The 25,076-nt window shown below is 38.6% G+C and overlaps 1 protein-coding gene across 2 annotated transcripts in view; it reads right to left on the bottom strand.

Moving 5' to 3' along the window:
• The window catches only part of RELN (reelin), a 277,149-nt gene that overhangs the window by 134,009 nt on the left and 118,064 nt on the right, over positions 1 to 25,076 (bottom strand). For both annotated transcript variants that reach the window (XM_053977798.1, XM_053977797.1), the window contains exons 5-8: positions 21,764 to 21,796; positions 20,075 to 20,153; positions 13,276 to 13,372; positions 9,624 to 9,675 (exon numbers count right to left, since the gene is read on the bottom strand). In XM_053977798.1, the coding sequence (XP_053833773.1) occupies positions 9,624 to 9,675; positions 13,276 to 13,372; positions 20,075 to 20,153; positions 21,764 to 21,796 (261 nt within the window). The remainder of the gene's footprint in view (positions 1 to 9,623; positions 9,676 to 13,275; positions 13,373 to 20,074; positions 20,154 to 21,763; positions 21,797 to 25,076) is intronic.

The following is a 25,076-nucleotide window of genomic DNA, read 5'->3' as shown; positions in this document are numbered from 1 at the left end:
GTGGGAAAATGATTTTGACTGTACTCTTGTATGTGTTCTGATAAAAAATCTGAAACAAATATCTGGCACTAGGAAAAAAATGCCAATGGTGTTTGCCTTTCATAAAAATCAAATCTACTTTAGCATTAGTGAGAATTATGAATTTAGTAATATAAATTCTCAGCTATTTATTTTCTACAGGTTTCTGAGAGCAGCTAATTTTTGTTCCACTGGCAGATTTAGGCTGTTGCTCCATTTCAGAAATGCTGGGTAATTATTTACATCTAAATAAAATTAAAGGGTTGATGAGCAGGCTAAAAGCCACCACTGTAAAACTGTAAAAGATGAAGGGAATAATAATTAGTAAATACACTTGATAAAATCAATCAGAAGAACTTCCTAAATGAAGTCCTAAAAGTTAATCTGAAGCTAAACCTTAGAAGGATGGGGCTCTGAGCAGGCTGTCCTTGCCCCAGGTGTGATCCTGTTTGGAGCATGGAGCAGGTGATCACCCACGGGTCCCTTCCCATCCACCTCCTGCCAGGATTCCCAATAACAGCAAATGTACTTTTCATGAATTAATGCAGCTAATTTCCTTTAGATGAGAAGTCTGAGGAAATACTTATCTGGTATAACTTCCTCTTAGTCTATTTATATTCAAAGATCTGATGTGCTTCCTGCACTCACACAAATTTGTTCTCTTCTAATGAACAAGCTCAGATCACAATTCATATTGCTTTTTGTGCTGAGAACATTAAGGAGAGAAAAATAAGCCAAGCAGAAAGCTGTATTTCCCTCATGCCGGTGTCCAATTTATTCTGATGTAAAGCTATTTATAGTGTTTCTTTCTGAGATACAGCCAGCAGGTATGTGCTAGGGTAATAAGTCTGTTGCCAAAGAAATAATTACATGATGCTAAATTTAACCATGCTTTTAAGTACACCAACATCATACAACAAAACACCTTGCTGAAGGCTAAGTGGACAAACTTGCTTAGACCTGGCTGAAACGGACACCCAGGAACTGTAGCTACTGAAACAATAGCATCATTAATGCTTCCAAAATACTTGCATTTGCTCTTGGATGTCTGACAGAATGGTAACCCCTGTGTTCAGGAAGCATTTTGTACTGGGGTACCCATATTCTACATTTCAACATTATTGCCATTAAACACTTAATGTCAGATTATGTGGAGGTCCCCTAAGTGAGAGGGTGACCTCTCAATGAAGCTGGGCAAAATGTCAATTATACCATGTGAAAGTAGCTCACTAGTACACTAACACATATCAGTAAATAGGAAGAGATGCTTTGTGTAACTGTGTTTAGCAGGCAGCTGTGAAGGTCTATAATCAAGAAAATGAGCAAGAAAATGAGGTAAAGGTATTAAAATCCTGCAGGAAAATACATTAAGTTTTATTTAGATCCCTACAGCCAGTCCAGTCTAGGGGCAGTAGAAAACACACACTGGCCCCAAGAACTGCTGTGTAAAAGGAGCTATTTTGAATATACAGATATGAAAGGGCTTTCCTTGGCTGCTTTAGTGAAATTCTCTGGCACCAAAAAAATCTGGGAAATAATTTTTTTCAAGCTAATTCTGCACTGAGAAACCCAGTAAAACTGATTGCCTGTCTTTAAATGTATATGAAGATAATAATTAGCTTGGTAAGAATTGGTTTTTGCAACTCCTGATGGGCCTTTCTATTTTTATCTGCTTTTACTTTTCAGTCTGTCAACACTGGAGAAACAGCCAGGACTGCTTTGCTGAGCTGGGGGCTTCTCAGTTCCCCCCCCACCCCGGGAACTACAGATGCTTTGTTATTTAATTCAAAAATGGACCTTTTTAATCATACAAAAGCATTATCAGTGTACAATGATATGAGCAGGATTAAGATGGGTCTGTCTGTAATCCAGCATTTATTATTTGCAGTGATCAATTCCATAATGGCCCACGTTTGACTGCAAGGTGGTGGCACGGCCACCTGCCCTGGATCTGAATCCTGAGGCTCTTTATCTCTTCTGCTTTTCTCCATGTAGTAAATCTTTAACACTCACATTTTAATTCCCAACAGTGGCTGAGAAAACCTGGTATAGAAGTAATAAAGACAATATTTCATTGTAACCTTGGGCTAGCCAAAACAACACAAATCATTTTGCCCCAAGGCCATTAAAATGTCTTTCAAATACAGCATCAACTTTAAACCCTGGTTTCAATCTAGGTATTACCTAGGCAGCCCCTCTTGTAAAACTCAGTGAAATAAATAAACACCACCTAACATTTCCATCAAGAGTACTTGATGATATTACTTACCTGTCTTATTCTTTCATATTAGATGTAATGTATAACCCATGCATCAGCACAAAGAGCTTTTCCACCAGAAAAGGGAAATTAGTAGGTTTCATGTCAGACAATAGCAAATGGCAATTTGGGTAGCCAAGCAAAAAAAAAAAAAAAAAAAAAAAAAAAAAAAAAACCAAAAAGGAAAAAAAAAAAGAACCATATTGTTTTATTGGGAGGGAAGCAAGCAGAAGAAATGCAGAATGGTGAATGACACCAATTTTGGTACTGAGTTATGTTATATTACATTCTCAAGGTTTTCCCAAATGTATAGGAAAGAAACTAGGACAAAACAACCTGAGGGTTCAAATATTTTTAATGCCGTTGCTCTTGTTGCTTAGAAGGGACAGAATCTAATTCTAGTAACAATGACTCTGTGGTCACCAGAACTGCTCCTCCCTGCTGGTACCCCTGTGAGCACAACTGTGTGGATGTGCCATGCCTGCACAGGAAACCTGGAAGGCACTGGAGAAAGAAATTTGTGTCACTGAGGGAAATCATCCATGCAGATGAGTAAAGCAAAGGAGGTGGCTCAACATGCCCAAAACATTTGGCACCACAGCTTCCTCTATGAGGTTTTTTGGTGTTCAGCTAACAAGATAGTGATGAATTTACACGACCAAGTGCTCCTCCATGCTAAATTCAGAAGGGATTTATTTTTCACTTTGGTATTTCTCTAGAGATGTGTGAGTGAATTTTCCTAGCAAACCTGAAGGAAATCTCTATCCAGTTATGCTGAGGCTGTCCCACAAAATGCTATTACAGCATTTGTCAGTCATCCAATAGGTTCTGCTAATTATAAAACAGACTAAACAAAACCGGAAATTAAGAGGAAATGATCAGCAGTGGTTCCCTTCAGCCAAAGCTAAGACCTACATAGCAAAACATGTTTGGAAATGTTCTGTCGAGTGGTCTGAATTCCAGCAGAGGATAAACAGCATAAAAACACTGTTGTCAATGTAACAGCTGCCAGCAGATCTGAATTAAAACATGATAAGAACATAAATGATAAATGTCTTCAGACTGTTACATGGGGCTAAATGTAGTCATCATTGTTCTCATGGCTGAGCCAAAGTAGAATTGGGGTATTTCTGGTGGGAAGCAAAAGGGGTCATCATTCCATGCACATCTCTGCAGAGTCCTCCAGATGTTCCTCTAGGGGACAGCCCTAGCAGTGAGAGAATGCTGTTTACTCCACAGAAATACATGGAGCTCAGTGAATCAGCTGCACTATTTATTTTTGTAAAATTATTTTTTGTTCATCGTGATCTTCTATTTGCCGAGGCTAATAGAGAAGTAAATGTGAGTTCTGAAGCACAGGTAACGACTAATCCAAAGGACACATTCAACAATTCTAATGATGATGCTGAGATATAATAATAATAATTTGTAGATTGAGCACACATCATTTCCATTATCTACATGATAAAATATATTTTATAATTTAATTCTGCAAGACTACACTGGTAACAAAGGCAAATTGCCACTAAAAATGATAAGTGGAATAAATAAGCCTGAAAAAAAAACCTGCATTTTACTTTGTAAAGGTGATGCACACTATCCATGCTTTGTCTTCAATAACCATCATCAAGACCATTAGGCCATGGATTTCTCTGAGTAAAACAGCTTTCACATAGATCCTAGTGACCTTGGTAGTTCAGGGAGAGAAATAAATTCTGCTGCTAATGATTCACTAACCTGATGTCTTAGGGTGAAGCAGGACATGACATGAAAATCCTTTTGGAACCATTATGTCAAAGATCTGTATCCAAATCAGTGTCCCTTACTCATAAACTAATTAAAAGCAATCAATAGCAGATTTTAAATTTTTTCTGAATGACAGTCACAGAGGACTGTGAAATCGGCAGTATTAAAAACAGACTGTAAATAAACTAAGCCACATAGAAATCCTTGGTATGTGCATTGCACATACACCTCACCACTTAAAAAACATGACAGCATAAATGTAAAGTAATCACAGGTAATACTCTGCAGTTAAGTACAACTGATGGTCTGATGGATTTTAAAAGCTCAGGAAATTTGAAGTGAAGACAGGGTGATTACTCAACTGGAAAATAAAGTTGCAAGAGTAGAAAGTGTGTTGAACAAGATCGGAGAAATTGTTATTTCTGTTACTGGTTTAAGTGATTATGCTGAAAGATTGTCAGCGAAATATTTATGTATATAAAAGCAGAGAGTTTGGCATTTTAATTCCTTTGGAGGAGAATAGAAAATGGGGGAAAAGGGTACTATAGAATGAAGATCACCCCTAGCAACATCTCTGCACCCTGAATTACCAAAAAGTCCTGACTAGCTGAATAGCAATAGTAATTTTTCTAAATAATATTTTAACCATATTAAAACCAATAGATACACACATTTACCCTTACTATGGGGTTCCATTACAATGATACTAAGGGACATGGATAAACTGCTGGCAGGTATTGTTAGTGATTGTAACCGATTAATTTAATACTTGTGGAATCCTCTATGGAATACTTGTCAAATGCTTAATCAACAATTAACTTGGTCAAATAATTTAGAACAATGGAAGGTGCAATAGCAATAGATGGCAGAGAAGTGACTGGGTGATGTTAAAGAAGCTCACAACAAACAGTAACTCTTGGTCAGCCCTGAAATATTTGGGTGGCTGATCACTGTAGGTCCCTTTCAACTGAAATGGTCCTCTCCTCTCCTCTCCTCTCCTCTCCTCTCCTCTCCTCTCCTCTCCTCTCCTCTCCTCTCCTCTCCTCTCCTCTCCTCTCCTCTCCTCTCCTCTCCTCTCCTCTCCTCTCCTCTCCTCTCCTCTCCTCTCCTCTCCTCTCCTCTCCTCTCCTCTCCTCTCCTCTCCTCTCCTCTCCTCTCCTCTCCTCTCCTCTCCTCTCCTCTCCTCTCCTCTCCTCTCCTCGAAGCAGCAGGAGAAAAGGGCCAGTCTTAATCTACAAGTAAGGTCCAAATGCTTGTGGTTCCAGACCAGTGAGCAAATCACATGAGCGACCCATCTTCTGGATAATATCTACTGGGATTTTCCTGAGAGGACAAATAGAGTCCATCTGGCAAAATCACAAAGCACTCTCACAGATTAAAGCCTGATACTAAAAGCTCACTGAAAACTGTTTTTACTGAAGGTTGATGTGCTAGATTTGATTCATGTCAAGTCTTTTCTTTAGCAAAGGCTAAGGCATCAAGCATATGATCCATGCAGCGAAGATACCTAAAGAATTTCCAGTGCCAAGGCCTGGCAGCCTTCAGGCACTGAAGATCACCCGTGCTCATGCATCTTCAAGACTTTCATGCTAACAGCAAATGATGCTCTCAGAGAGCAGTCCACCGAAAGTATTTAACAGGCTTTATTATTTTATTTATTTCAGGAAAAGTATTTTGCATCATATTGAGATTCTTGTAAGAGGTTTCATTTATCAAGATAAGCATATACACCAATATTACACGTATGAAGTGACCATAACTCAGGTCACTCATAATCAATTAGGGAAAGATGGTTTATGATTACAAACAATTTTTAAATACTGCAGGTCACGTATTTGCCATATAAAGGTAGTTTTGAAGGGGACTGAAAATAAGGATTAATGGTTGACTCATCTATCACCCTGATAGATTAGGGTGGCCCTGACTTTTACAAAAGTTTGTTTTAATAGTATTTTGGAAGGGAGAGGCCAAGTCCAAGCTTTATCTCCAAATAAAGCACAAAGCTTTTGAACTTGTGTTTCTTTGTTTGCAAGACTAATGGCTTGATCCTCAAGAAGCAGATCTGAACTGCCAAATGTTTGTTATATATGAATGTGTATTTCTTCTCAGAAGATAAAAAAACCCTTCCCCCATAAACAAATTTTGGTTTAAGGTAAAATAGTAGGGAGGTTAAATTTTTTTTTTAGAAAATTAGGGGGCAAGAATTGCCAGTTGCTAATCCTGTAATGACAGAGGATCTTTGTGACAATGGCATGAAAGTTGAAGGGAAAGCAATTTTAAAGTAGGACTTTGCTTTACAAACATTATGTATTTATCCAGTATACGATACTGACAAAGTCATCCTGTTTTAGAGGAACGTGAAGGAATTTTCATAACAAAGTTGAAAAGTGGGAGGTTTTCATATCAAGTTATTCTCATTTTCAAATACTGGTAAACAGCCAGAAATTATCTCGTCATACTAAGACATAAGGAGAGAGCCATGGAACAAAGTTTTTCAAGGCATTATTTTCCATTAACAATTTTCATGTTGTTTCACAGATGGCTCCAAGGAGCACCTGCCCTGGAGGCCAGGCTGAGTGTTGATGTTCATCACAGCATCTTCAGCTGCAGCAGAGGCCCTGCAGAGGAGGGAGGGATGGGAAGCCCCTGCCAGTGCTGAACTGCCCACGCCTGCACAGCCCACACACACCACTGCCTCCAGAGCACATGCTGAGGAGAACACCCAAGGAACAAGCTTAAGCACAACAACCTGCACACCTCACACCTTGCCATTGCTCCCTCAAAGCCTTTCCTCTTCTCCCCATGGGATTTTATGTCTCTTTCTTCCTGTATTTAGCTCAGTTGCTAATCTCTCAGTACGAGGAGTCACCTTCCACCACAGTGGCCCATGTGAATGACAGAGCACGTTCAACCCTGGGGAAGCCCAGGGATGCAGCTGAGGGGAAAAGGCTCAGATTTGGAGATAGAGAATATTTCAGCTAATGAATCAGACTAATGTTGTGTGGCAGCTGAGTCCAGAGGCTTTTGTGCAATATCCTGCAATTCCCAAGCTGTTGAATCAGATGCTCTGGCCTGAGAGAGCCCAAAGGCATTGCTTTAAATATCTCAATTAACAATCCCACTGAACATTAAGGCAACTGCTAGACGTGTCAGTGTTGGGTCTTGGAGAAAGATAGTGATGGATGATTAAGACAGTTGCAGTAATCAAAATTTTCTGCACACTTGGGCACAGAATGCATGAATGTAAATATCACCCCAGCCCTGGACCAGCTCTAAGTGGATGCTGCATGACAGACAAGTTCCTCTCATTCAGAAAGGATACTGTACATTAATGTTGTCCTGCGTGCTGAAAATGCCTTACTAATTATCTTTTCATCCTAATTAAGCCTTCTTCTTAAGTGCACCTTTCCAACTGCCTTGGCCTTTAAAGAGCAAAACTACCAAATATATGATACATGAAGGAAACTACACAGAATATCAACTAATGAAAAATTCACTAGTTTGTTACCCTTCCCGACCACAGAGTTTAAAAGGATCTGGAATTCATGGTGAAACCAGAATTTAGCTTCAGAATTTTTATATTCATTTCCTCGTTCTCTACTGCCTATATACCTGCAAATACAATATTCCATCTGATAGTTAGTGGCAAGAGAAATTAAAATGTGCACTCTTTAATAAGGCCAAAGCTATGTCACAAATTTAACATAAAAACACCCCCAGAAGACTAGAGCTTAAGCTATTACATGTCTGATAGAAAGTGGTAAACATTCTTTAAAATAAAAAGCAATTCCCTTGGATCAATCCCTAAATAGGGTTATGATTAAATCGGACATTTGGGAATAAGCTGGAAACTGGATTCTAAAGCCAAGTATTGCTGAGCTCAGCAGCAGTCCCCTGGCTCATGCTGGCTTCTATCAGTTACAAAACCAATCTGCATTGTATTTCAAACTCATCACAGGCACATGGGGAAACATGATACATTTTCAACTGGAGACTGAAATGTGGCTTTCTTGGATGTTCATCCACCCCTCTCTGCTCCATCATACCGAGGATTTTACTGGTTCCTACTGGTATGGGTTCAGGCATTCTTAAGATATATTCATGAAAATCCTGTTATACAGAGTGTTTCCTGCTGAGCCTTCTCTTATCCTTTTTTTTTTTTTTATTTGACCCTTCCCATCTGATAGGCACCAATGCTCCTAGTGAAATATCAAGTCTCATTTTGAAACTTCTGTGAGCCTGCATTATTCTGCAGTTGACCTGCAGCAGACACCAGGCACTGGGCTGTGACAGCAAACACACACCTACCAGCCCATTCACCTTACCTTGCTGTTAATCACCCTGAGTCACTGCAAGAATAATCCAAAGAAGATTTTCGCGAATTTTCATGAAAAGTTAAATTCCTCCATCATCGCAAACTTGCAGCTTTATAGAAGTCACTTCTTGTGCTTCTGTCAGTGAGCAACACATCCCAGTGGATCAAGTGAGCTGCTACCCTTCCACTGGCTGAGTGAAACTGCAGGGCAGCAGCAGGCTGGTTTTCATCTGAGGTACCCGATATTTATGCATGGATTCAGCTGAGGATTGGTGACATTTTTCTGGCTTTTTAAAACCAGTAATTCAAAATAAAAGGATAGATACCAGTCCTTAGATGTATTAACATTGCAGTCAGTAGCAGGTACTGATGACTTCCAATACCCAAATGAACAACTTCAGGTAAAAGACAAATTTAAATGATGTATTTCTGAGCTTTCTAGGATTTTGATTTCCAATCCATTAAAAAACCCAAGCTGTTTTCCAAGCTATGTGATTGTTCTTATTTTCAACTGAGATTTCCAGAGTTTAATCACACATCTCTTGAGATACTTCTGGAGAATTACTTTATTAAAAGTAGGAATATGATTTGGAAACACATATCCAGGGGTCCACAGAGGAAGCAGGCTACATTTCCTACTTGCTTTTTTACTAAACCATTTATATCAATAGAACATTTTTCCTTATTTTGAACACTGAGAAATGAGTTAACAAATTAGGGTGTTTCAAATCAGTCCCAGCCACAGCCTCTACCACAATTTATATTCAAAATGCACAGTGAAATGTGGAAGAACTCACAGTATTCTAAGTAATACAGCATACAACTATGCTGTTGATAATATGGACTTAATAGCATTTAGTCTTCATTTGCCCTACCGATTCTCTTTGTACAAATGTGTTAAAAAGAGCACTACCTTGGTGTAACTTGGAATATATTGGAGGCTTAAATGGCAAATCCCTTCTTTATTTTTTTTAGAAACATTAATCACACTTCAGCGAAAGAGCAAGAAATTATAATGTAAAACATCAGGCTATAAAATAGGAGAAAAAAAAACAGAACTCAAACATGGCTCATCACAGTATCCACTGGAGTTTTTCATTTCCAAAATTTAAAACAGTAGTTCCATGTCAGGAAATGAATAAATATACTGCAGTTAAAAAAAAAAAAAAAGAATCCCTCATGTTGAGTATAACATCAACCAGAAGGTAACCCTGAACTTTAGGGCCATTTTTCTTTACAGAAAGGACTTTCTGCACTTTTTCGGGTGAAAGGGTAATCTAAACTTACCAAGGGAAAATTGAAGGACGGATGCAGTAGTTGTATTAAGGCCAGTGGTGGTCTATGGGAAGAGAAGCAAATATTTTTGTTAGACCAGCAAAACAATACATTCATCACTTGTTTTTCTTTGAAAGCATGGAAAATCTCTAGACACTTACATCTCCAGTGCATAGGACTGTTAATCACAGTCAGGTTGATTGATCATAGACATTTTTGTTATGTCACTTTGGTTATTGAAAGCTCATCATATGTCAAAGCCAGAATTTTTTTCCACCATACTAATTTCTACAACAACAACAACAACAAATCATATTTATGTTCAACAGGGTCGCTTGACCACTCTTTAGAAGATTGAAAAAATGAACTCTGTGGTTTATAGACAGCTTAGTGTAAATCTATATATATGGAACAGTTCTCACTTTTCCCAGCACAGAATAAGGACTAAAAATTATCATAGATAGATATAAAAATAACATTTATTAACCCTAAAATATTGAATTATTAAAAGGAAACAATGAAATCTTAAATCTTACACACCAAAGGAAACTTTTTTTAGGCTGTAATACTGTATGGTATGTACAGTGCAATGTTGTAGCAGAATCTACCCACTGCTGACATCCAGAGAGGTGGAGAAAAAGAAAGAGAAACATCAGCAGCTCATCCTGTACTCAGTAAACCACCCTCTTTTGAGGCCTCTCTTTCTCCCTTCTTTGAATGCCTTCATATTTCAGTAGCTCAAATTAGAATGGTTCTCCTGAAAATGCTATAAAATAAAAAGCCCTAGTGTGTTGTGAAGGACACCTAATTGTTTTCAATTTATTTTGAAAGTTGAATTTAACAATACTGCTACTTAACGAGCAAGGCATCCAAGAGCAAAAGGGACTGGATTTCTTCCAGTGCCAGTGCATACCTAGTTGGGCTATTCGTTAAATGATGCCTTTGAAAATAATGGATGGAGATCTGTATGAGTTGGTGTGAGGTTTTGGTGTGATTTGTTTCTTTTCTACATACCTATTACATACCCAAAAGAATTTCTTATCAATATTAAGGAACCGGATGTTCACTGAAATGCATTGAAGATTAGCTGATAAAATACTACATGTTATAAGAGATAATTTTAATTTTTAAGCAAGAATAGGAAAGCTGCATTTACGTAGCCCCTTTAAAAATACAATCACATTCCCATTTAAGTCATTCTGCCAGGATCGATTCAGTATTAGGTATCACACTTACCCTGCCAAATAACAAATTACTTTCTGATTCGAGTTAAGAGCACCTATTATATTCATTTTCATTCAATTAATTATGTTGTGCAAGTTATAGTTTGAAAACAAAACCTTTATTGAGGTTCAGTAGCTCATATCACCAAGAAATTAAACGTATCAGTTATCACAGAAGAGACGTTCATGTAGATCTAGACCGTGCTGTGAATAATTTCAGCAATGCTTTGGGAAAAAGCACTAGACTTAATAAATTTTTTTGCAAAATTCTGCATCGGACTGCTTAGTTCAGACACTGAAGAGAGCCTGGTAGGGAGCTTTTAGTAGATATTTTCCTTTCTTGCAACATCTATGGTGCTATACACCTTTCCAGGATTTTGCCAGCAGTAAATTCTCACTAACAGACAGAGACAGCTGGTATTAAAAACCCTCTGCCTGCAGTAACAGGTGGCTGCTGGAAATCAGGAGGAAAGAAGGAGGTCAAGGTAGCAAATCAGCAGCTGTTAGAGCTGTTGATGTAAAATATTTTGCAAATTCAACTCTTCTTGACTAAGTATTTTAAAGCAGTAATTCATGTACTAGGAGCCATTAGCAGGAACAGAGATTTCATGATCCATTTCAAGCAGGGTCAAAATACAATCAATAAAAATCATGGAGACATGAAACAGGTATTAAAATTTGTGACAGAAAGAGGTATGCTGTGAAATTACCAAAACAACTACAAATGAGAAACAGGTTGGTTCTAAGACAGCAGGTATTTAAATGTATGTCCATACTCAAAAATAGAACTAGATCACACCTCTGGCCTGAAAACTCCTGTGCTCATCCATGGTGTTAAGCCATTAGCATGTTCCTGCAGAAGGGTTTGATTTTTCTGCAGCACTGCCATAATATTTATAAATACTTTTATTTTTAGGCTGGTAACTGTTTATAAGCATGATGATATTTTCAGATGATTATTTAATCACACCACTTTGGTAGCGTAACTAATGTTTTCCAAATTGCTGATGCCACGGTAGTGCTACTTTACCACACAGCAATATGACAAATTCAGTCCAAGACAGGATTTTGAAGCCAATTCTTGATTACTAAGGATAGTCTAAATTGCATATCAGCAGGGAGAAGACAGCTAATTAATGACAGTTCAAAACCCTCAGAGCTGGGACCCTGCGTTTGTTAAATGTCATAAATAGATTTTTTTCCATGTAGTGTTGCCTATGCTCAGTACTACAGCTAAAAATGAATGTAAAAAATGGGAAAAATACCCCAGTGGTGTGACTTCCCTTTTGCACAGGACGACATAAGCCAATGCATGCCTTCTCAAGGCAGTTAGCAAAGCATAGCACATTCAAGCAGGATGCAAAATAGCAGAGAGGCCATTTAACATCCTTGACAGGATTCCCTGGCTGGAGCTGCCTGCAAGGGAAATTCTTTTTTATCTGTAAAATCTCTAAATTAGTTTTGTATGTGTTTATGACTTTGATGCATCACATCAGCAATATCTACATTGCATTTGTGTAATTCTGGTCCCAGTTAAGGATGTAAAATTAACCCTGTGAAAAGAATTGCCAGTGTCTGTAATGAAGGGAAGATGCCAGGCCAAAACCACTTCTGTTTTATGGCCCTCTTCCATGTTTGCTCTTCAAATAGCTCTAATCAGCCTCCCCCTCCATTCAGAAGACTGTTGAAAACATCAAAATTAATTTTGAATTACATGGGCTTTGATCTGGCCTTTTAATTTTTCAGTTCTTTCCAAAGCACCCCTTATATGTACATCATTGCAGCTAGCTGCTCAGCATCAGCATGTGGGCATTGGTTTATGTATTGCAATTCATTTTCCACACCCAGATGACCTCCAGTTAATGCAAATTGCACTTGTTTCTTACAGCAATTTTATGAGCAAACTACCCCCCAACAAAATTAATTCTGTCCCATTCATCATGACTCAATCTGTTACATACACTTCCCTGAGACTGGCAGGTGCTTGCTCCAGGCTGCATTTAAGTCTGTAGGATGCATTGTTCACAAGTGATGTTTTACACCCAAATTATCATTTGTCAACAGGGACAAGAAAAAATGGGACAAGACTAATAAAATAATAAAAGAAAAATGAACCCTGTCTCTATTTAATTGTTGGATATAAAAAGAAAATTATGCCAGTTTGAAAACACAGTTCTATGTCCTTGACTTTTCAGTTTTTCAGAGATACTTTAAATGACTTGGATACATGCTGGATCAAGAGATTGTCCCTTGCATTGCAATAAGCTTTGGTTAGCATCTATTGTTTAAAACACTGGGATGTTTCTGGGTGCATGTCTATGGACCTATCACCGTGCTCAAGAGGTTCTCTGCTAAATACCAAACTTTCAAAGCACACCAAGATGCTGACACAGCTTCCCAGCCTGCAGCCCCAGCTCCGGCAGAGGAGGCACCTCACTTACCAGTTCTCTGGGACCGTATGGCTCGCAGAATGTGGCGGCGTTGCCGTGCATTATCACTCCACAGTGTCCCCCAACCTCACAGTTACTGCACTCAGACCTGCAGGGAGAGCACACCATGTTCAGAAGGGAAATCAGAGACTGGATGTTTGAGACTGCGTGAACTGTAAAATCAGACCTCTGCGTCTTGGTGCTCAAATTGGGCTGTTTGTTATTGTGGTGCTGAACACAAAGGTAGGGCAACTGTAAGTATGAGCCACTGGAGCTGCCTCTTGTGAAAGGCCCAGGAGATTCAGTGCTGGCTCTCTGCAAACTGCCCCTCCTCTAAAGTGGGGTGTCCCTGCTCGTTGAATGCAAAGCATCTCACTGTGGGAAAGCAAGTTGAAATCTTACATGTATCATTTACCCTGAAGCTACTCTTCTTACAAAATTCTCGTGAACATTTGATTTACCGTACATAAACCCACCATCATGGAGTTACCATAAAGAACAGCTGAGGAAAAGTGCCTGGGATCAGCCCTGCTTGCAGGGTTATTTCCCCAAAAGCCAGGCTTGAGGCTGCAGTGTAACATGGCATTTGCTGTTGCTGTATTTGTATTTGTCATATTCCATATTCCTAGTAAAAGAGTTGCCACTCTGCTCACCTTTTAGGGGAAACACTATGAAGAAAATCTCAGAGAGGCTGGTAAGTGATGCAGAGACAAATAATTACACCTGTCCTGATACTTCTTAATTTAATCTGAAGGACTTTGTGGGCAACCTGACTGCAGAATGTAAGGAAAGGGCTGCCTCCCCCATCTTCTAAGACTGGGCTATCAGATCTTGGCATGAGGACCACATTTTCAAAAAGCATTGGATATACTCCTGATCCCCAACAAGCTGCCTACAATGGTGCTGGCCAACACTGCCTTTGGGCATCCAAAGCTCAACTTAAATATCAAACCTCCAGGGAAACACTCCAGAAAAAAACGTCAGACATAAAAATGTTTGAGTTATTTTTCCTGTATGAGCATGCCAGTGAAGTAATTCAGCAATTCACACTGATAGCATTTAGGACTTTGAATTTAAGCAGCAAAATAAAATGTTCTAATAAAGTAGTATAGTTCAAATCAACATCAGTGAATTAATATTTACTTACAGAAGTCACAATCAGCAAATGATTTTATTTCTCAAAAAAAGGCAAGAAGAGAGTATGTGAGTGAATAAAGTGGTACTTTTAAGGAAAGCACAGAAACAGAGTTCACAGAGGACGTGGTTTGTTGCTATCTAAATTTCACTTGATCCCCAAGTTCCGACAACTGAAGAGCAGAGGGACAGGAACTAGAAGAATTCCTGTGATTCTGTAGGATTCTAGCTGTTATAAAAATTGTTTTCATTGTATGCCCCTACATTTTTGAATTTTATAGTGGAGCATCTACCTGGACTCCTGATATGTGCAAAGGGACAGATATGGCAGGAAAACTTTACCATGAATACTTTGTGGGGACCACTTAGTCCTTCCTGAAAGGTCAGGCTACATAATCCAAGGGATACTTTAATTCTCTAATTCTCATATTTCAACAGATAAAGAGTGTTCTACTTCTTTAATGTGGTCTATGAAATATTGTCTGGAAATCCAGAAACACTGTCCTGCCAATACAGCAGTTTCATCATTGGTTGTCCTTTCTAGGATGACTCCTCTCGTACAAAACTGGATGGCTGTTGGTAATCCCGATTCAAACCTTTGTGCTGTCTTTGAAGTTATTACCTTTGACAATAAACTGCTCATTAGCTTGACAAGAATGCATGAAGAGTAAGATAATTGATCTGCTGTTCCTCAGATCATCGTCATAGTACTACGTGTTTAGAAACGATCCAATTTGCTCCTCTCCTGCTGCAGACAGGAAGGTTAATTTCTTTTCTATTTATACAAACAGAAGACAGTATTAATTGCCCTGGCTGGGTGCAGCTTTCTACATTATCTTTCTCACCTGTCTGGTCTAAAATCTTAGCACATTAAAATCACTTCAACTTTCTTTTCACAGCTGGTCCTCGCTGCTGCTGCTGACATGTGTCACGTTTTTCGAGATGACTTCTCCACAGACCTGCCATCTCTCTCATCTCTGGCTTAGAGAGTCCCACCTCTCTCTGCTATTGTTCTTCACTTTGCTGAGGGGGAAACATCTGCTGTTTCCTCACCCCTATTTGTCATTCCTTTTCCCTCTGCAATACCTGAGTATGTGGACATTATATTGACGGATGTCTTTTGTGATATCTGAACCATAAAGAAGATAAACATCTCAAACTGCCAAGAGATTTTTAAGCATAAATCTTTCTGAAGTTTAATCCCACAGTTTTAGTGCAATTTGGAAACCACTTTAGGACCTCTCTCTCCTGTCACAAAGCTTTCCTCAACCTCTTTGCCATTGGAAATATCGCAGTACCTGTACATTTCTCATATGCCATGAAGAACTGATGACCAAGAGAATCTCTGTTTCTTATTGATTGATTTTACATGCTCAACTATTCTTCACGTCATCTTTGACAAGTGTGCCTTCTGTAAGTGACTGCTGCTTGGTGTGCTGATAGGCTTTGAGATGAAACATGACATCAGATTGGGAAGGAGAGTTTAGCCAGCAAAACACTTCTGTACTGTCTCTTTTTCCTTTAAATGTACTGAATCCTCTGCTTTCTCTAATCCTACTATTAAAACTGTTTTATACAGAAATATGCATTAATGCCAACATTTATTCTTTACTAATTTATGCATTTATTAACATTAGATCATTTATCATGTGATTAAACAGAATTTTTAAAATATTTGTTCTCGTTTGGTCTGGTTTAGTTCTTATATAATACCTTCTTTTGCTCTCCACTGCAGTTTTATGAGGTTACATGGAGGCAAGATGGTCACAGGAGCAGATGCTCAATGGTCTAGACAGTCTTCTTCATACTACACATACTGAACCTCTACTCATCCAGCCATTCCCTGGCAAGTGGTACTGGTGCAGATTCCCTTTCCCTACTGAAGAAATCAGTTACTTCCATGGTTCCTGAGCTTTCTGATCTAACAGTGTCCTGTCAGTTTTCAGAAAGTCTCATGGACACTAATTGCTTGTATTATTCAATTTTCAAATTGAAAAATGTACTAAACACTTCTAGTTAGTTCAACAAGTCAGCAGTGGCTGGCTGAGCATGGACATTGGTGCTACATTTACAGTGGTGTGGGAATCACTTACTTGCCTTAACTTCCTCAGCTAGTACATGCAGATACATAATACATTGGACTTTTATGATGGTGTGAAATATATTTTTTCCACAAGACAAGAGATCTTTTTAAGGTTGGTGGCAAATAAAACCCAAGAAATGAGGAAATCTTTGCTTAAGTAAGCGGGCTTTTGCCTATGGTTTGGGGACTGTGGGAATGACCATATTCTGACATGACTTGACACTGGAAGAAAATATTATAAACATTAGTTGGACACACCATACAAGAAGATTCTCAAAGTGGGCGGTTTCCCAAGAAAATGAGAAAATGCTCCCATTCTTGCATTCCCAGCAGAGAAATCCTCCTTCTTTGTTCTATGTTTCTTCTATGTTCACATAAGCATGTGTCCTCTCCTGTTGCCTCCTCTCTCCCTGTCCCTTTCCCACTTTAGCAGTTTCTCCTGTTTTCTTTCAGTCACCAAATTTTTGATTTAGGTCAGGAACTGTGGTGCTGTGACTTTTCTTTTACAAAGAGCCTTTCTTTTCTCTTCCTTCTGCAGCTCCAAAAACACTCGCAGCCACTCCTTCTCTGTTTCTGAGCCTCCAAAGAAACAGATGGCTGCTGGGAAGGATGTGTCTTATAATGCATTTGAAAGAGCAGGCAGTCACTCTCGAAATCATACAGTGCCCTTGTGCAAAATAGTTATTTGATGTGAGGCTTCTCCCAGCGATGGAGTGACACACAGGCTCTGCTGGGACTCATAAAATTGGACACACAGAGAGGATATAAACTGCTTAGCTGGTGCACTTGGACGGTACATCTCTGCCAGAGCTGCACATGCCAGAAGGGGAAGCAGGAGGAGTGGGAAAATATTAATCACTTCCAAGCCAGTGTTATTATGTAGGATTTGGGAAGAAAAGATTGGAGGAAAATACAAGCACTTCTCTGTTCATCTGTACACAAATAATGGCCTCAGAAACGATTAGAGTGGCTCGGTGTAAGGGGCCCTGTGGCACGGCCCTGCTGGGCTCTGCGCACACGAGGCAGCTGCTCCGCACAGACCAGACGAGCAGAGCTGGAAATGCTGCTCCAGCACTCACTGCAATTGGTTGTGGTAAAGATGGGATTTTAGCAGCTGCCAGGGGAAAAAACGCAATTTTAGGGTGGATGGCAACAACTGTTAATAATTCCTGATTTTACTCCCACTAGACAATCAAACAAGAATGAGCTTTCTGCCACTAAGTGGGTCTTCACTGGAGACAGGGCTACTGCAGAAATTCTTTGTGCTGAAAAGCTCACGATACATCATTATGGTTTTCTTTTATTTGTGCTCCACCTCTGTCTAGCATTGCTGAAAATGCTGGCTTTCTACTATTACAGGAACATCTGTCTCAGGATTGTGGTGAGTTTTTGGACTCTTTCCTAGCACCCGCCTCTCTACACTGACTCACCAAGCAAGGTGGTTAAGTTTATTCCAGAGGGACAAATCTACATCCTGGGAACAAAAGGAGCAGAAGAATGGGGGCTCTTTTAATCTGAAATGTCTCTGTTGAGACTTCTATAAGCAAGCATGAATTTAAAGTTGAGAGCAATGGATAAATAAATCATGGAGGCTCCCAACAGACAAGCCCTCTGTGAGTTATGAGGCATCTGCAGGGAAATAATGCCTCTTCTCATTTCCACTCAAGTCCATTTAACACACTGCTGCAAAAGCCATCTACCTTGGCAGCTATTCTGCAACCCATTAAGAGTCCTTGATCTGTCCATACCCATAAAGAGTTTTTTTTTTTTTAATAGTATCACACGTCCTTAATGCCTCTAGTCCAGAAAAAACATTTAAAGAGCTGATACAAAAGGAACAAGAGGAGCAAAAATTGTAGGCACACATTAAAACCTATTAAAATGAGCATGTACAAAAAAAAAAAAATCTGTAAAATTCTGTAAACTACAGCATTTTTACATAAGATGGTTAAGCTATGAAACACCTGCACAGATGGAAAGCTGTGACAGTTCTTAATAAAAAGGAAAATGAATGTCACAGAATGAATGTATTAACTAACAAATGCAGGTAAGTACTAAAATGCTCATCAAGGATTTATTTGAACAAGATAAACTAACCCAGTAAAATATTTCTGTGTCTTGTATGAATTAAAACAATAAATTTTGTTACATTTATGAAATAGGATTGAAAGAAATAGAAAATTCAGAAACAATCTTATATAAAAAGGAGGCTCCAACTTTCAAAACTTCATACTAAGACCAAGAGATGTGTTTATCTGGGTATTATATACTGTATATATACTCAATATACAGAACAGAATTAGTTTTGTACCAAGAGAGACGTATAACTTCCTCTTCTGGGACTTTGTACACATATATCATATGAAAATGTTGTCTATCTTTATGATCACTGTGGTGGTAAAATTATTAATATTTAAGATTCAGAGGTCTGTCTAAGAGTTATCTTTGCTAAAAGAACACTCCTTTTGACTAAAAGCTAAGAGTCTGACATTGTTTCCCACTCCCATCTTTGGAGCTAAGGGAGCAATGGGGGGTTGCTCCTGTAGGCTCCATCAACAGTTATCTCTCCATATTGTCCTGTTATTTACTGTTGGACAGCTGTGGCAGTGACTTAAGGAGTCCACCCCACCCAGGGATTGATATTTGAATTTATTAGCATTGAAGTGATTATTTTTGCTCAACTCTTCCCTTGTTTTCTGAACCACTGCATGGGTTGGGGCTCTGCAATCACTTGGCAGAGAATGGGGGAGCAGAGGGAGAGATGGTATCTGGGAGCTCTCTCACTATGCCCACAGTTCATGAAGCTGCTGCCTGACCTGTCCTAAGGTGTACCTGCCTTATTATGCATGGGAAGGTTGAGATTCTTCTTCTTCTACTGGTTAAAGAATGATAACATCTTGTGCTGTCTGTTTCAGACAAAGACTGTGATAATATGAATGACCCTATTCAGGAATCCCAAAGCCCCCCAAACCCTAGCAATTGAAAACTGCTGTATAGACCTGAGAAGCGAAGTGTTTTCCTTCTTATACAATACAAAAGTCCTGAAAAAGTGTGCCTTCCACAAAAAAAAAAGGAAAAAGAAATTCAACCTCAAACATTTTCATCGCATGAAAATTAGACAGAGGTATTTAATTCCAGTTAGGGTTTTGGGAGGGGTTTCTCGTGATTTTTTAAATCATTTGGAAACACTTCATTTCACTTTGGAAGGAATTATTGCTATAGTTAGCTTCACCAACAGTATGTACATCATGAAATTAAAAAAAAAAAGAAACAACAAAGTGTAATTATTGAAATTCTTCTCCTTTTTGATGAAAATTTGTGTTTTCAGGAAACCAAAATCTTCATTCATAAATATTAACTGAGCTCAGCTCTAGTCATTCTATTTTTGGATTAGTTAAAAATTTGAAATCAACAAGAATTTGTCACCCACTTCAATGTGCATAGAATTTTTCAGTCACTCATTAATAAATTAATTAATAAACCAAAATATTGAGGTCCTAATGAAGCAAACCCACACTTTAGTTTATACTTTATTTCATTCAATAAATATGTTTTTGTTTGCTCAAATGCTTGTAAAGGAGCGCAGAAACTCACCACATGGTAGGATTCAATTCTTGCTGATGGTAAGAGTCAAAGTCATCTCGCAGGATAATGCTGTCACTGTGCATTTCAGCTGCAAAGAAGACAAAGCAGTATATGAAAAAAAAAAACCCAGTGCAATCATCCCATGCTTTCTAAATGTTGCCTTACCTAAAGAAATGCATTGTAAAATGCATTCTAGATTTCTAAAAATCTGCTTTTTATGTTATGCTACTTATGAAATCCAGGGTTTCTTAGTTACAGGGCTTTTTCCTTACTGTGGATCATAGTACCACAAAAAATTATAAAGTGCCCCAATAATGAAAGTGTGATGGCTATGGAAAGATGGAGTCCTCAAGTCACATGAAATCTTTTAAGTTTTGTTTCGAATTGTTGGTTTTCTGAGTCTTTAGAAAAAAGTCCTTCCATATCCAGATTCTGGAAACATGGGCACAAGAATTGATGAGAAGTCCTAATGAGTGTATTACATCTCTTATAGTCAGGATATTCATTTTGACAACTCATAAGCAAAAATCCATGAGCTCATTGGAATTTCTCTGCTACTATCAGCACACCTGGCAGTAAAGGTCAACTTATCTAAGGAATAGAAACTGTGAGTTATGTTATGCAAATATTTTTCACCACTTTCTGCAAACTTTGGACTCCAGTATTCCACCTAGATTTACTGTCTGATTTATGTATGATGATGAAAAAACTCACTTAAAATCCCAACACTTTGGCACTTGTGATTGTGTTAGACAGATCCTTCTCTCCAAATACTTCCACTAAATGAATGAAGTAACTGTCACCTGCTCTTTAAACTGAGGAAGAATGCCAAAATCTGTCCTGGATGAATCAAATTGCAGCACAAGGGCTGGTGGATGCAGGGCTGGAGAGCAGGAGCAGCAGTGCCTTGCTCCAGGGTCCACCTTGGAGATGCACTGGCACAAAAACCTTCCTCACAGCAACCCTGCCTGGTGTGAGATGCTGTCCCACACTGAAGGTTATGGGTCATAGAATCAGAGAATGGTTTGGGTTGAAAGGGACCTTAAAGATCATCTAATTCTAACACCTCTGGCAGGGACACCTCTCACTATACCAGAGTGTTCAAAATCACATCCAACCTGGCCTTGAACACTTCCAGGGATGGGGCATCCACACATTCTCTGGAAACCTATTTCAGTGTCTGACCACCCTCACAGTAAAGATTTTCTTCCTGACAGCTAATCTAAACCTGCTGTCTTTCATTTTAAAGCCCTTTATTCCCCCTTGTTCTATTACTACAAGCCCTTAAAAAAATTCCTCTCCAGCATCCTTGCAGCCCCTTAAGTACTGGAAGTGCTCTAATGTGTCACTGAAGCCTTCCCTTCTCCCGGCAGAACAATCCCAACTCTTCCAGCCTGTTTTCATAGCAGGGGTGCTCCAGTCCTGTTTCTCTTGCAAACAGATACTCTAATACATAACTAGGACCAAAAGGTCTGCAGCATGATATACTCACACTGCAAGGAGTCAAAGACAATAAAGAGCAATAAAAATCACAATGAAGAAACAACTAATCAGAATTAGATATAATTCATTCAATTTTATATGAATCTCATTTTTATTTGAATTCCTCAGACCTAGTTTAATGTGACTTTACATATTTTTTATTATAATAAAGTCAATGATTCTGAGTTTAAGTAGTAAGAATGACAAATCACCTACCTAAGTGAGGATGTAAAGGAGCTTCTGTCGGGGCTGTGGAAAACAAAGACACACAGTACATGAATATCTTCTATCAACAGGGTTCAACTGCAGCATTAAAAATCAATTCAGCTTAAAACAAATTGTACAGTATATATTCCCTTAAATCAGATATCCTGGTAGTTTAATTGTGAAAAATGTGATAGAACCCAAAAGTTATGAAAAACATAATAGGAAAACAGAAATAATTGTTCTCTTAATTAAAGTAAGCATTGAAATAAATGAAAGTCAGTACTGGTATTACAGTAAGGTAAAAAAGATCAGTTCAAGTCTAGAATGATGAGACATTGTTATAAATAATTTGGATTAAGATTCAATAGCTCAGGGGCTGACAAAGAGAGTGGAAATCATGCTCAACAACAGAAATAGTCTAGGAGGGGCAAAAATGTCATACTTTGATCTTTTATACTGCACTGAACAACATTTTACTGGGCATATTACTGGGGGAAGTAATCCAAATTCCTAAGGCAACAAGTAACAGATTAACTCTGCAAATCACAATATCAAACACTTATGTCAAAACATGTTTTTGCTGGCAATGCTGATCAATTCCCCAGTAGGTGTCTACCTCCCAAGAAACACCAGAATGTTGTAAAGACACACTGCCTGGGGGCCACGTGAAATGGCACAAGTTTGATAAGTAACCTTCTACCACCACTATGCAACAGGAGTCTTGGTGTAGCATTACACAAATGGAACCAGACTGTATCTGAAAGGGCACAGCTACATAAAAATATATGGAGAAGTCTAGAAACTGGCTACACAGTGTGTTAGATACTCCATGGCAGCTACCCCATCCATAGCCTTGCTGGACCTTAAATCCAAAGTAGGTTACATTTCTTTCATGAAGGCCAAAGGGATGCATATAACCAAGCTCCTGGGAAGCAGCTACCTATTTGTCTATCAGTACCTCAGCCATGGATCTGTATCTCCAGCTGTCTTTTGGATTTTGGTAAAATAAAACCACCAAAAAAAGAGAATTTTTGAAGCCAGGATTCATTTAATGATTCTGTGTTTTTTGTTGGGCACTGACCTAAATTGTAGCAGTACTCCTGATTTCTTCAGCATATTTGCAATAAAATACTGAATTACTGCAATTTCTGTCCTAACATCTGACAAATTAAAAATAGATTAAAAATAAACATAAAAGTGAATACAGCAATCTGTGTACAGCTCTCACACATAATCATCTGAATAGAAAGTCCAATACAAATCTCAAGAATTTTGTTTTTCTCTTCCTGCTTAGTCCTTAAATACTGGGTTTGCAAGAAGACAGGCCATTCTGTAATGAAATTGCAACATTTCCTGGAGAAGTAGGTGATGAAGAAGACTGAGCAGTCAACAAATGAAGTATCTGCAGACCAGAAAATGATGGCAAGCAATCTGGATTTACTTTAGACAGAAAACTTCCATTTAACAATTAGAGGAGTGACATGTTTTACACCATCCACTAACCATATAAATATAAACATATATGTGTGTATATATAACTCTCCCCTAACCTTATGTACATATATCCATACATATGTATATATACACACACATATATGTACATGCATACATACACAGATAGGCATATAAAGGTATGTGTGTATGCATATATAAGGGTGTGTATGTGTATATATACACACAAGCTGCGAACCACCATGGGAAACCTTACTGCAGCTGAGAGAAAAGACCTTCTTAAGAGTCTGTTGTTGTTTCAGAATCTGAAATATTTTTTCCTTTTCATGGCTAACTTGCTCCATTTTTATACTAGAAATTCAACCATGCTGCTTTGTCTTCCCTAGCAAAAATGCCAATAATGACTCTAGCAATGGCCAAGACTCTCATCATGCTGGTACAAAATCTGGAGAAAGACAATAATTGCATGTTAAGCTTGGCAGTGAATCCAGAATAGTGCTGGACTGCACTGGTGAATCCTACAGTGAAAAAGACTGCATTTGTCCCTTGCAGCCCCAGGTACTGTGTTTCTCCATGGGAATGTGTAAATTTCACCAGAAACCTTTTAAAAATTATTTGCACAAAGAAATGGATCAAACTGGATTAACTGAATTATTTCCCAGATTGAGCAACACAAACTGTTCTGTATTTTGCCTGCAGGAAAAGAAGCACATTATGGCATGGGATTTGTAATACTCCTGTAATACTCCTGTTCCAAGAGGCTAGGTTCAAAATAAAATCTTTGTTCCTGATGTTCTGAATACCCCCTTCTCAGTAGTTTCAGAGCAGTACTGAGGGGTGATCTGCTGTGAACACAGGGGTGGCTGAGAGCCATCCTGCCAGTGCTCACCTACGAGGAGGGTGGTCACGCCAGGGTCATGGGCAGACTCACCAATTGCCCAAGCAAATTTCATTGGCCTTTGAAAGTAGCTCAGCAGAAAGAGACCACCTTCTCCAAGGAGAGCAGTTCAGACCTCCAAATGAGAAGGAGGTCATTCACCCTAGGTTGTTTGGCACGGCTCTTTAAAAGAGGCTTTCTGTGGAAAGGGCTCCAGCCAAGGATACACGCAGTCATGAATGACACTTCCTGAAGTGATTATGCAAAATTTCAGCATTCAGCAAAAGGCACAGGTATAGCACAAACTTGGCATCTTTACATTTACAAACTCTTTTGACTTCACCATTATTTAATAAAACTGGCTTTGTATGTGATTAAAAAATACAGCCTTGTGATCTTTTCCTGAAACAGCTCTTCTACCATACGCATAGTACATTGCACAACAAAACTGCTTACCAATAGAATGAAAGGAAGGAAATTGTGCAGGTGCATGCTAATGCTACTGATCAATCATTTAAAAATTAGAGGTGGAACTAAGCAAATACGTCATGTTAGACAAAAAGGTTGTTGTTACAGGTATAGACTTTATGCTGGGGAGAGTTTTCCTAAATCTTTACAGGATCTAAGAAGCCCAAGTATTTTTGCCTCAGGTATTCTGATTGTAATTCAAATTCCTGAACTGAATATGACAAAAGACTGTGAAGGTACCATTTAATGAGTGATAAACATAGACTTTATTCTCTCAATAAATAATTTCTGTCTTACATTTTATATTTCATTGAAAAACAGCACTGTGATGATCTTCAAGTATTATATTTAAGGCCCACAAATAATAGAAATTCAAAACATAACACAAAACTGACTGTAGTTGTTTTAAAATATTTTCAGATCTGCCTTTCTAATCAATTCATAGAACTACTTACTTTAAAATAACATGGATTTTTCCATAAGCCATACAATGTGGCTAAAGTCAAATGAAGTTTTTTGTACAAT

Source organism: Vidua macroura, chromosome 5 (genome assembly GCF_024509145.1).
Source record: "Vidua macroura isolate BioBank_ID:100142 chromosome 5, ASM2450914v1, whole genome shotgun sequence".
Classification (NCBI taxonomy): domain Eukaryota; kingdom Metazoa; phylum Chordata; class Aves; order Passeriformes; family Viduidae; genus Vidua; species Vidua macroura.
Note: the sequence above shows the minus strand (reverse complement) of the source record. Positions and strands in the feature narration are given on the sequence as shown.